This window comes from Carlito syrichta, unplaced genomic scaffold (assembly GCF_000164805.1).
Source record: "Carlito syrichta isolate Samal-C Ts95f unplaced genomic scaffold, Tarsius_syrichta-2.0.1 Scaffold230908, whole genome shotgun sequence".
Classification (NCBI taxonomy): Eukaryota; Metazoa; Chordata; class Mammalia; order Primates; family Tarsiidae; genus Carlito; species Carlito syrichta.
Window position 1 is genome coordinate 130,268 of NW_007175004.1, and position 12,148 is coordinate 142,415.

The 12,148-nt window shown below is 41.1% G+C and overlaps 1 protein-coding gene across 1 annotated transcript in view; it reads right to left on the bottom strand.

The window, feature by feature from the left end:
- Positions 1-3,279: 3,279 nt before the first annotated feature.
- Positions 3,280-12,148, bottom strand: part of RNF150 (ring finger protein 150) — a gene marked incomplete at its 5' end in the record, with an annotated part of 98,296 nt that continues 89,427 nt past the window's right edge. The window contains one exon of the mRNA XM_008051753.2: positions 3,280-3,805. Within this exon, the coding sequence (XP_008049944.2) occupies positions 3,687-3,805 (119 nt within the window). The remainder of the gene's footprint in view (positions 3,806-12,148) is intronic.

Sequence of the window (12,148 nt, forward strand, 5' to 3'; positions counted from 1 at the left end):
CGAGATTCTCTTTCAGTAAGGCCACACAAAGTCTTGCATTTGGAGTCAGTGTGTCATTTCTCACTCTTTCCTGCCAAATCCTTGAGTTTTAGCTACAGCTGTGGGGCTAGGGGACACAGGCTGAGAAAGGACTTCCACCATGAAGAATTTGCAGCAGTTGAGCTAACGTTGGGTGACTTCAGTTTGGAACTCACTTTGGCTCCTAAGTGCCACATATAATTCCAGTGGTTGGTCATAGAAGTAAGGGCTATAATTTTGTTTCAGCACCGAATCAGCATGGTTTGTGAAGCTTTTTTTTTAAACAACTGATCAGAGAAGTAACAATAAATGATAAATGGACATCAGGGGTGAGGTTAAGAAGTTCAAGCAGAAGTTTTAAAAAGAGCTGCCGGACCTACAAAAATCAGCTCTAGGCCTCTCATTAGGCGACTTGGGTGGTATCTAGTTCTCTCCAGAGGTAATTAAGGTTTTAACCTTTTTCTTTTGTAAGGGTCAGGGACTCCTGTGAGAATACTGAAGGCTCTTTAGACCCGTACTGTCCAATGGGTAACCACCAGCCACATGTGGCTATCCAACTTGAGATGTGAGATGAGTATTACAGACAATGGATTTAGAAGACTTGGTACAAAAAAAGACTGTAAAGCATCTCATGAAGGCTCCTTATCTTAGTTAAATACTACACTAAATAAAATATATTATTAAGATTACTTTTACCTGCTTCTTTTAGCTTTTTAAAACAACGTAGCTAGTGGAAAATTTAAAGTCATATGTGCCTTGTATTATATTTGTATTGGAAAGTGCTGGTCTAGACCCTTGCTCTAGAAAAATGTACATCTGCAAATATGCACACAGTCTGCATCTCCTTCTAGAAGGTTCACACACCCTTGGACACTCAGCTGTGGGCCACTGGGTCTGCAGGTCAGAGTCTCTTCTTTGGGAGAGGTGAAAGCGGCTATGGGAATGGGCTGCTTCCCTCTCTTTTGAAAGGGGAAGTTTCTGGTTAAACTTCTTTCTTAACAACGAAAGCCATGGGAAATTCCTTCAGAAACAAACCTTTGGTCAATGGGGAATGACATAGGCTCAAGGGATTTGCAGAAGGACTTCCTTGGGGTCAGATCCACAGGCCTCAGGTCAGCCTTCTGGACCCTTCTTGGCGATGCAGCATCCTACGGGAGTAGCTGTGGCCAGGGCTTGCATATACAACCTTCCTGATTTACCTGGGTATTGGCAGGAGGAGAAAACACTCATCAAACAGAGGACTATACTCCCAAAGGTTTTTTCTCTCTGAGTATGGAATACAATTTATATTTCTTTTGCTGTTGAATTGCAGCTATAATTTCAGTGGACTTAAGTTAGTTCCAATAACACTAAAATTTATGTTGGGCAAAGCTGACTTAAGGAGCCTAAGCCGACTAAGAAAAGCAAACACCTTTGAGATCAAGAATTCCATGTGGTGAGCTAGGTTCTGAAGGTATCCAGAGACTGAAAATTCTGTGACGAACAGATGTTTTTAAACAAGGCAAAATAAATCAACTCCTACATGGACTTAAAACTTCAATCATTTAGATTTTCATTCTCAGCAACATAGAAGCGCCAGACCTTGAAAGTCTGTCATTACACGTTACATGTCAAGTAACTCTGACTCTCTGAGCTATGAAGACTGCTTGCTCCATGCTACATGTCATGGTTGTCTGCAGAAAAATGGCAAAATGCTCAGCAGTGGCCCAAAAGCCCAAAGAACTTTGGGAATCATGTTGTTAAACACTTCTCTTCACAGATGGAGAAGTTGAGGCCTGGCAAGGGTATGGTTTACCCAAGGATTCCAGACTCCGAGCTCTCCTCAGTTCTCCCTGACTCTTTCCCACAGCTAGAGGCTGAATTTCATGACAAGAAGGGTTGGACTCCTAGAGGGATGAATCTTTCTGAAGGTGGTCATCATTTTCCTTGCCTTGTTGTCTACTTACAAACCATCAAATAGGAAATTGTTAAAGGTAGTGGGGGAAAAAAAGTGTTCTCCCTTGACCTGATGTCCATGTATCAGCAGGCAGCAGGGTTTTACAGCAGAACCAAACTCTGGTTTTGAATGAGTATTAGTCTAATGAGGTGGAAAAGCCCTCGTCAGAATATAAATACAACTCAGTGAGAAAAGCTTTCTTTTGTAGTTAATCCAAGCAGCAGTGCGGCCTTTGCCAACGGCTTAGAGACCAGAAGGCAACCGACCCATCTGATTGTTCAGAGAAGCTATTCACTACTTTAGTCATCTCTACCCCGATGGTCTGAATGTATTACAAAACTGCCCACTGGAAAACAAAAACAGCACATTTCTGTCATAGTCACAAAAAAGAAAGAATAGAAACTCAAAAACAATTCAAAAACACCCCTGGGTCTGAGTATTCATCTGACACCTCTTTTTCTTTCCCTCTTACTTTATCTCTGTCAGGATAAACTTGACTCAGCAAATTCCCATGCTGTGCTTTTTGGTTCAAACGATTCATCACATCACATCTCGTTCTTCACTTGGTATCTGGACATGCTCAGGGAGCTCTGGGAAGCAATACACTAAGGCTTTACCCAAATCCTTCCACGTGGTCTAGTGAGGTTCAACAGAAGTGCTGAAATTAAGGTAACAGCTAGCCGCTACTGCAGCAACTCACTGTGTTTGTCATAGGGCTTAGAAATGATTGGCTCTTTCTTGAAGGCCTCCGTCACTTGTGAACCCACTTCCAGAGGTAATCAAAAAAACTTGTCGAGTCCAGGGGAAACCAATGCAAGAGGCATTTGTTTTCAATGGGAAGATGCTGTGGTATCTGGTTTTAAAAGCAACACCACAGCCACCCAAGATAGGATGCCCTGGAGGGGACTTCTGGGTTCAGAATGTCAGCCAGAGACTGTAAGACCCCGCAGAATTGATCTGTTTCCCTATAGCTCCCTTCTCATGTCCAGAGGATGCTTAATAGAGCCTGGCAAGTGGAGGCCAGTGTGATGTAGCTTAAAATAATGAGCAGTGGCCTCAGCAGATTCAGAGCTTAGTGTTGGGGTCTCTGGCAGATGGGATTTTCAAGACCCACTTAAAAGAATTTCAATTCTTAATGAAAGCGGGTGTTAGTCTGTCTCAGGGTGCTGAGGCCCTTCTCAAAGCCATGTGAACTTCATGCTGAGAGGTCAAGACCATACATCTCAGAGACAGAATACCGACTGATCATAGCAGGAACTGGTGCATCTAACCAGAAACCTACACAAAAGTTGGAGTGGATCAAAGGAAAAACAAAGGAATAGATGGAAAGAAAACTACACATAGTCTTTAAAAAAAAATTGCCAAAGAAATCAAACAACATTGCAAAAACAAGAACAATAGGACCTGGAAAAACTGAAATAAAACTAAGAAACCCTAAGGTGTCCCTTCAGTCTCTGTTTTAGGAGCTTCGGAAGTGTACGGTGTCTGAGAAAATGGGAGTGGAATTCAACTTTCAACTTCCCGGTTGCCAAGGCCATAGGCTGCTGTAGAGATGGAGAAACTGCATCCTGGTTGACAAGACTTTGGATATTGCTTTTCGTGAGCATTCTTGACCCCAGTGCCCTGGAGTCACCAAGGTGTCCCGGAGGTGTGTGCCTGGTCCAAGTCTTGGAGCACTCCTCCCTTCCTTGCCCTTGGGTCCTGCTATCTCTTTTGTTCTGTATCGGCCATTTCAAGATTTCACCTCTTCGCAGTCTTGGTCAGTGGAAAGTTCTACATCAGACAGTCCGACCTCCATCGCCATAATTAATGAGATGTCAGAGTCGCTGCTTACAGCTGGTTCCTGCTCACCTGGGAGAAAAAGCAAAGTACACGGTAAACACTGAGATCTGTCTTTGGGTGCTGGTTATTTAAACACAATTGCTTCCAATAACAAGTCTTTAAAGGCCAAGAGAAGGTATTAGAAAAATTGGTTATTTTGGAAAAACTGTAGTTAAAGTCTCATATGGGTCAAAAAGTTAAATGTAAACAAAATAAATTAATAAAGTTAGAAAAAAATATCTTCTAAGGATACATTTAAGAAGCAAAATATAGACTTACTCTATCTAAGTAGGGCAAGAAATTCTATATAGGAAAGTAGTTGGGCAATTCACAGAAGAGATGGGTAAACAAGCACACAAGTGTTAAAATGTCAAAAACATAAAATAACATCAAAAGGCACACATCAACCTATCAAACTAGAGAATTTGTAAACATTTCATTAAGGATTTTATTCTTAATGTATAGAAGGCTTCTAAATCACTAAGAAAAATAGCCCAAAAGAAAAAGGGACAAAGGTTATTACCACTATACAATTCAGAGAACAGTGTAATATAAATGACCAATAAACACAAGGTAAAAAGGACATACTTCTTTTTGTCTATGTCATCTTCACTGTTCAAAAAAGATGGAATTGCAGTTAAGGGCACATTGAGGTAGGGATGTTGAGATATTACATGTAGAATGCTGAAATTTTTTACCTAGTAATTTTATTTCCAGAATGTATTATAGAGAAATCAGTAGAGATGCAAAAAAATATTCATTTAAGTATTATTTATAGTAGCAAACATCGTAGGTAACTTAAAGATCAACAATAGAGAACATCTGAATAAACTGTGTTAATTCTAAAGGTCAATTTTGCTATAACCATTGAAGTAAAGTTTCCAGAGAATTTGTAGTTACATGTATACTGTTAAGTGAAGACAGAAATACTCAAAGCCTTATGTGCGATGGAGCCAACAGAGAAAGTTAACTGGAAGCAGAGATACTAAAAATGCTAATAAGAATTACTTCTAGTTTGTGGATTTATATTTTTTCTTAAAACAAAATTCAGTTGTTTCAAGTGTTCTACAATGAACACATATCTCTCACTCATTCAAGACATATACTGCATCATTACTATATACGAGGAGGACCCCCCCAAAACTGGAATTATCTTTTTGAGGGTGGGCCCTTTATATTTCAGGCTTCCCCCTTAGGGGAGTGTTCTAGGAACCCATCGACATCTGTGTACCAGCCATCATTGTTGTGAGAGGCAATGTTCATCTTCAGTGAATTTTTTGGGGGAATTCTTTTCAATGCATTTGCCCATTTCATGATGGATGATTTGTGAACCCATCTGCCCACACCATGCGAATGTTCAGCAGTTTTTGGCGAAATACAGCATGATCCCCATGCCCCACCCTCCATATTCGCCAGATCTTGCCCCAAGTGACTTTTTTTGTTGTTGTTTCCCCGGATGAAAAAAGTCCTCAGGAAACATTTTGCCGATGTGGAAGAGGTAAAACAAAAAATGGCAGATGCACTAAAAGGCATCAAAATGGACAAGTTCAAAAACTGCTTTGAGCAGTGGAAAAAGCATCTTGATGAGTGTATTGCATCAAACAGAGTGTACTTTGAAAGTGACTGAAGTTTAAACATGTAAGAATAAATACACAACTTTTTAATAAATAAATGCTAAGTTTTCGGGGTCCTCCCTCATACAAAGCATTGTGCTAGAGACCAGGGATATAGGTGACAGTAAGACAATCCCTGTCCTCAAGGAGCTTAGAGTCTAGTGGGCAGGGTCTCCACCATCACCCAGGTAATGACAACACAGTGAGATTAAACACTCTGATGGAAGATGTGCCAGGTATCACAGAAACAGGTAAGAGGGCTATGTAACCATATGCTAGGTGCATGTCTAAACTGAGTCCTAGAATGCAATCTTTATTTGAGCCAGATGAATAAGATGGAATAGTCTTAAGCAATAGCGGATGCAGATGACTGGAGGTGATGAGGACAGCAGACATCAGAGGGTATTTAAATATGGCTGGAATGCAGAGTCAAACTAGGGAAGATGGAACGGAGGAGGCTGGAGAACCCAGCTATGTACAGACAGCCTTAAACCCAAAAAGTCTTGTGCACTCCACCACTCTGTAGACAAAACATGCCATGAAAAGACCAACAAAAATGTCTAAGTACTAAAGAATGAGGATGGTTAAAATACTTTTGTTCTGATCATCACTGATATAATATTTCTCATGTTGTGACACAGTTAAGGAAAATACATGCGTTTCATGAAGGACAATGAATTCTTAAGATGTTTTAAAGGAGACAAAGAGAAATATTAAAAGAGTTATGCTTGAAGAATCAGCTTGAGAGAAATGCAGTATTTCACAAGGAAACACCCAACCGAATGACTCTAAAATGTTTCCCAGATCCATACGTGCAGGAAGTTCATAGTAACGTAACAGATCAATGGTTAAAATAAAATTTTGGAAGCCGCGCTAGAAAGACACAAGTATTTAAAAACTGGCTGGGTGTGGTGGCTCATTCCTGTAATCCCAGCACTTTGGGAGGCCAGGGTGGGAGGATTGATTGAGCTCAGGAGTTTGAGACCAGGCTGGGCAACAAAGCAAGACCTTGTCTCTACCAAAAAAAAAAAAAAAAGATTTAACTAGGCATGGTGGTGCATGCCTGTAGTCTCGGTTACTCGGGATGCTGAGGTGGGAGGATTGCCTGAGCCTGGAAGATTGAGACTGTGGTGAACTGTGATTGTGCCACCACACACCAGCCTGAGTGACAGAGTGAGATCCTGACTTTAAAAAAGTAGCATTCAATGAGTATTCAGCACAACTAGTCATTTAGACAAAGATGACATTGGGTCTCTGCTTCTCTCTTCATAAGAAAATGCATTCATTCTAGGCTTGCTCTCTTTCTATAAAATCTCCCATCTTGGTCAGGCTCGGTGGTTCAGCCAGTAATCCCAGCACTTTTGGAAGCCCAGGCAAATGGATTGCCTGAGACCGCAGGTTCAAGTCCAGTCCAGGTAACTTGGCAAGAACTCGTCTCTACAATAAATAAAAAATTAGCCGGGCATGGTAGCATGTGCCTGTAGTTCTGGCTCATTGGAAGGTTGAGGTGGAAGGATCGCCGGAACCTAGCAAGTTGAGGCTGGTGTGGCCGTGAGCGTGCCACGGCACTCCAGCTTGGGCGACAGAGTGAGACTCTGATTCAAAAAAAAAAAAAGAAAAAGAAAAAAGAAAAACAATCTCCCATCTTCGCTTTGTGTGTGTGCACTTCCTTTTCATTTATCCTCTTTTCCAGAGCCATCTGGTGCCTTCAATCTCTGACCTTTGGAGAATTCTCATGTGCAAACTAGGATGACTCTCTCTTTTCCCCTGGTTGCTTTGTGCTTGTTCTCTCAGCAGGGCCGTGACTTGCTGCTGTGCAGGGTGTGCACTGCACCACTCTAGAGCATACCTTCACTCAGGAGTCTGAGCGCTCCTTGGCCCCTGGAGTCGGGCAGGGTACAACCTGCACAGCCAGCCACAGGAGTTCATTCTGTGTCTCCAGCCTACTAGAATGGTCATTGACTGTTCATCTATTTTTTTTCCTGGCTGCCCAGATTTTGTTATTGTCTCTTTTTGCATTTCCCCTGTCCAAGTTGGTCTCTGTCTTTAAAATAATACCTTCACTGTGGTTTTTGTGTGGTTGCAGGAGAGAATAGACTGGGAGCAGCTTCATGTGGTAGATCTGCTGATTTTACTCAGGGTTTTCATTATTTTTACAATGAGAACAAAATATATGTCTTTAAAGCTACACTGAGGAGAACTGGGAGTCTTTCTTACTTTGGGCAACGTTCTTGTCTTTGCTGTCAGTCATGATATGCGGTAACTTTGTATAAATCGCTTTTCTTCTTTAGGGCTAAAGTTTAATTGTAAGATGAAAATTTGAACTGGATGCATTAGAGTCCTTGACAGTTATTTATATATGTATGTGTCAGTCTAGCACAAGGCCTCACCCATGGTGGGTTCTCATTCAATAATAATAATTTTTTGAGTTGGGGGTCTCACTCTGTTGCCCAGGCTGGAGTGCAGTGACAGGATCATGGCTCACTGTAGCCTCGACCGCCCCTGGGCTCAGGAGATCCTCCTGCCTCACCCCTCTGAATAGCAGTACTACAGGTGAGAGCTATCACACCAGGCTCATTTTTAAATTTTTTGTAGAGACGCAGTCTCGCTATGTTGCCCAGACTGGTCTCGAACTCCTGGGCTCAAGCAATCCTCTCTTGCCTTGGCCTCCCAAAGTGCTGGGATTAGAGGTATGAGCCACCACGCCTGGCAAAAACAAAAATTATTTAATAGAATTACCACTGAGAAAAAAAAGTTGTCTTTTTCGAACAATCCTCCATATTATTTTTATTACTTTTGTCCTATGTAAAGAAGAGGACTGCTGATTGGATATTTAGCACAAGTATGCACGAATGGGAGAATTCACTCCTTGGAGATATAATGAAAGCTGAAATCTAATTCCTGTAGATGAAACATGAGAGCTACTGTGTAGGGAATTTCATCTCCATGTTTTCTTTTCTTGCAATAGCCCATCAACCAATTTAACTCACGGGAAGCCAACATTTTCAGTTCACAATTAAACTGGAAGTCAAACAAAGAGTTCATCATGGAATGATTTCATGACTTTCATCTGGATCTAGTAACAAAAGGAAGCGGGGATCAAGATGGACTTAGTTCCAGTTCTGTAGAGACAGAGCTGCTGCCGCCTGCAGTGACAACCCCTCACCTTCACGCCTGGCTTTACAGCCACCAGGTGCAGATTCATTCATACCCCTGGTGTTTTCTCAATGGGAATGTGTACATTGAGAGAAAAGGGAGTGCTGTGACTAAGGGCTGCCAAATTCACATTGTCACTTTGGAAATTAAGACAGTCCTGCACAGCTGAAGGCAAAGGTGAATTCAAGTCAATAAAAATAGAGAGATTTGGCCAGCGAGGTGGCTCATGCCTGTAGACCCAGCACTTTGGGAGGCTGAAACAGGAGGATTGCTTGAGGTCAGGAGTTTGAGACCAACCTAGACAATATAGTGAGATCTCGTCTCTTAAAAACAAAATTAGCTGGGTGTGGTGGTGGGTACCTGTCATCTCAGCAACTCAGGAGGCTGAAGAGGGAAGGAGGACCTGAGCCCAGGATTTCAAGGCTGCAGTGAGCCAGGATTGTGTCACTGCACTCCAGCCTGGGTGACAGAGTGAGATCCTGACTTTAAAAAAAGAGAGAGAGAGAGAGAGTTGCAAAAATGGTCCAATTTTTATGATGTAGCATTATACCAACATCATCACCTAATAATTTTCCATTTAAAATCTTGTTTTTAAAAATAATCTGGAGATGTGAAATTATTTTAAGCATAATCTATGTTTTTATTTGAACTTGGTCTGTCCTATAATTAAAAAAAATAACTTTAGCCTTTTATCAAGGCAGATGTTTTATTTGAGGTTACAGTAAACTGAATAAAAACCATTTAGAAGGTTCTCTGCAGGTGGTATTAATTGGGGAGTATAAGTAGCTATTCATGACATAAATGTTGACTGAGTTTACTTCCTTCCCTGCAAAAATGAACACAGAACTATGTAAAAATAAAACTGGCTCTTATTTGATACTCACAACAACACTTTGGTATAGGTATGATTACTTTTGTTTTATAGATGACACAAACTCTTAGTCCATTTGACATAGTAGGACCATATCTACTTGATACACTTTCTTCTCTTGGTTTTCACGCATTTTAAAGACACTGAGAGATTTAAAGAGGAAGCGATCAGATCCACCTAATATTTTAAAAGGTCACTCTTGCTGTTAAATGAAGAATAGACTGGCAGGACAAGGGGCAGATGGAATCCAATTGGGAAAGGATTGCAGCAGAATGGATGAAACATGGCAGCTTGTTGTGGCAGCAAGGGTGGAGATGAGAGGACACATTGAAGAATGGCTTTAGGTGAAGGATCTACAGACATGCGATGGACCAGGCAAGGGCAGCAAGAGTAGAGGAAGTAGAGACTAACTCCCACTTTTTTGAGTGATACAGATAACGATTTGGACCAACTGTTGGAGGAACAGGTGCTGGAGCTAGACCAGTAGTTGAATTTTGCATATGCTGTGTTTGAGATGCTCATAAGATCTCCAAGGGAGATGTGGAGTTGGCAGCTAGACATGCGAGTCTAGAGTTTAGAGGGAGACATGACTATCCATACAGCTGGAAATCTTCAGCACAGAAGACATGTGTTAAATCATGGGAACAGATGAGGTTTTCTAGGAAGAGATGTGGAGTGAGAAGGCCAGGGAAAGAGTGCAAAGAAACCCAGAAACCTGGAGCCAAAGACTCAAACTAGTGCCCCTTGATATATTTTGTTTAGTCGGTACAATGTTTTTGTAGAAGATTTCTAGAACCTGGAAGTTCAAGACCACCCTGACCAACATAGTGAGAACTCATCTCCACAGAAATTATCCTGGACATGGTGGTGTACACCTGTTGTCCCACCTACTAAAGAGATTGAGGTGGAAGCGTCATCTGAACCCAGGAGGTCAAGACTACGGTGAACCATGATCATGCTACTGTACTTCAGCTTGGGTGACTGAGTAAGACTCTGACTTTCCACCTAAAAAAATGTGAGTTAGTTACTAATATTTAAAAGTCAGGCCATCTTGCATACAAATTCATATTTGAAATCTGTCTTGGAAAAAGAAAGACCTTGCAATATATGCTTGATTCCTAGATAGAAACTATTGACGGTGCCTGCCCCATTTAGTAAAAGGAACATAGTCTCTATGTTACAAAGTCATCAAATAGTTGAATTACGTGGTTCACATTACTTGCCTGGCCTGTGAAGACATTTGAGTTTGAAATCTCATATTTAGTGGGAGAGCAGAAGAAGAATAAAGGAAGGTTATCCCCAAAGGAGCCTAAAAATGGCCAGGGTGGTAAGAAGAAAACTAAGAGAATACTGTGTAATTGATTCCTTTCCTTCTTTTCCTTAATTTACTATTTTCATTTATTTATTTATTTTGAGCCAGGATCTCACTCTGTCACCTGGGCTGGAGTGCGGTGGCATGATCATGGCTCACCGCAGCCTTGAACTCCTGGGCTCAGATGATCCTTCCACCTCAACCTCTCAAGTAGCTGGAACTATAGGTGTGTGCCACCATGTCCAACTAATTATTTCATTTTATTTTTTGTAGAAATGAGGTCTTGCTGTATTGCCCAGTTTTGTCTGAAACTCCTGGGCTCAAGTGAGCCTCGGCCTCCCAAAGTGCTGAGATTATAAGCGTGAGCCACTGTGTCCAGCTCACTTCCTTCTTTTTAAAAAATGTTTCCTTTGAATTTTCACTTCCTTTATAAATAAAATTCATACCCAAGGACATGAGATACTGTGAGTATGACTGAATTGATTGGGGTGGACTTACAGGCCCACCCCAAGTCATCACATGCTCAGTCTTGAATCTCTTGATCATAGTGCGACAGAGCATCTGATTAGATGAAGCAAAAAACACTTTTAAATGGAGCTTTGTGACCAACACTGCTGACCCACAATCATTGCTTTAATATATTTCCACACTTAATTCTGAGTAAAATCCATCAGTAGTCTAAACTGTGGTTAACCAAATCATTCTTAGTGGTGGGATTTTTTAATTCCATTTAGTCTATAAATTTTTTATGTCTTTGGTTTATCTCCTTCCTTTTAAATACATAAAGTGTTACCTAAAGATTCATAGGTTTCCCTTTGTGAAACAGGAATTGTAGTTGTAGTTCAGTTGTGGTTTTGCTGTAATTGTCTAGAACAGTAGGCCGGATCACTGTTAAAGCTCTGAGAAGAAAAGACCATGAAAGCTGCCCTGCTTGGTGCTGGGCACATCCAGTGTCTTCATCCAGCAGGTGTCTTTGTCCATCCAGTGTGTTCATCCATTCTCTGTCTCAGACCCATTCCACTATCAATGTTCCCTTGTCAGAATCCTACCACAGTCCTTTCATCACGAGAAGTCACTTGGTAGATATTTCTAGAACTGGAATGGAATTAAAGTTGTCCCTGGCCATATAGGACCTAAGTTTTGTATTTTAATAGCTAAAGGTCACATTAATTAATGTTTATTGAGTACTTAGTACATGCCAGGAACTATGCTAAGTGCTTTACACAGATTCTCTAATTTAATATCCAAAATTAACTTAGGACATGGGAAGTATTATTGTTTCTGTTTTCAGGTGATAAAACTAAGGCTTAAAAAAGGTTAAAAATTCCTCAGGTTTCATGACAGTAAGAATTGGAACCAGGATTCAAATCTATGTGTATCTGACTCCACAGTCCATGAACTTGACCATAATCTGTTCTTGA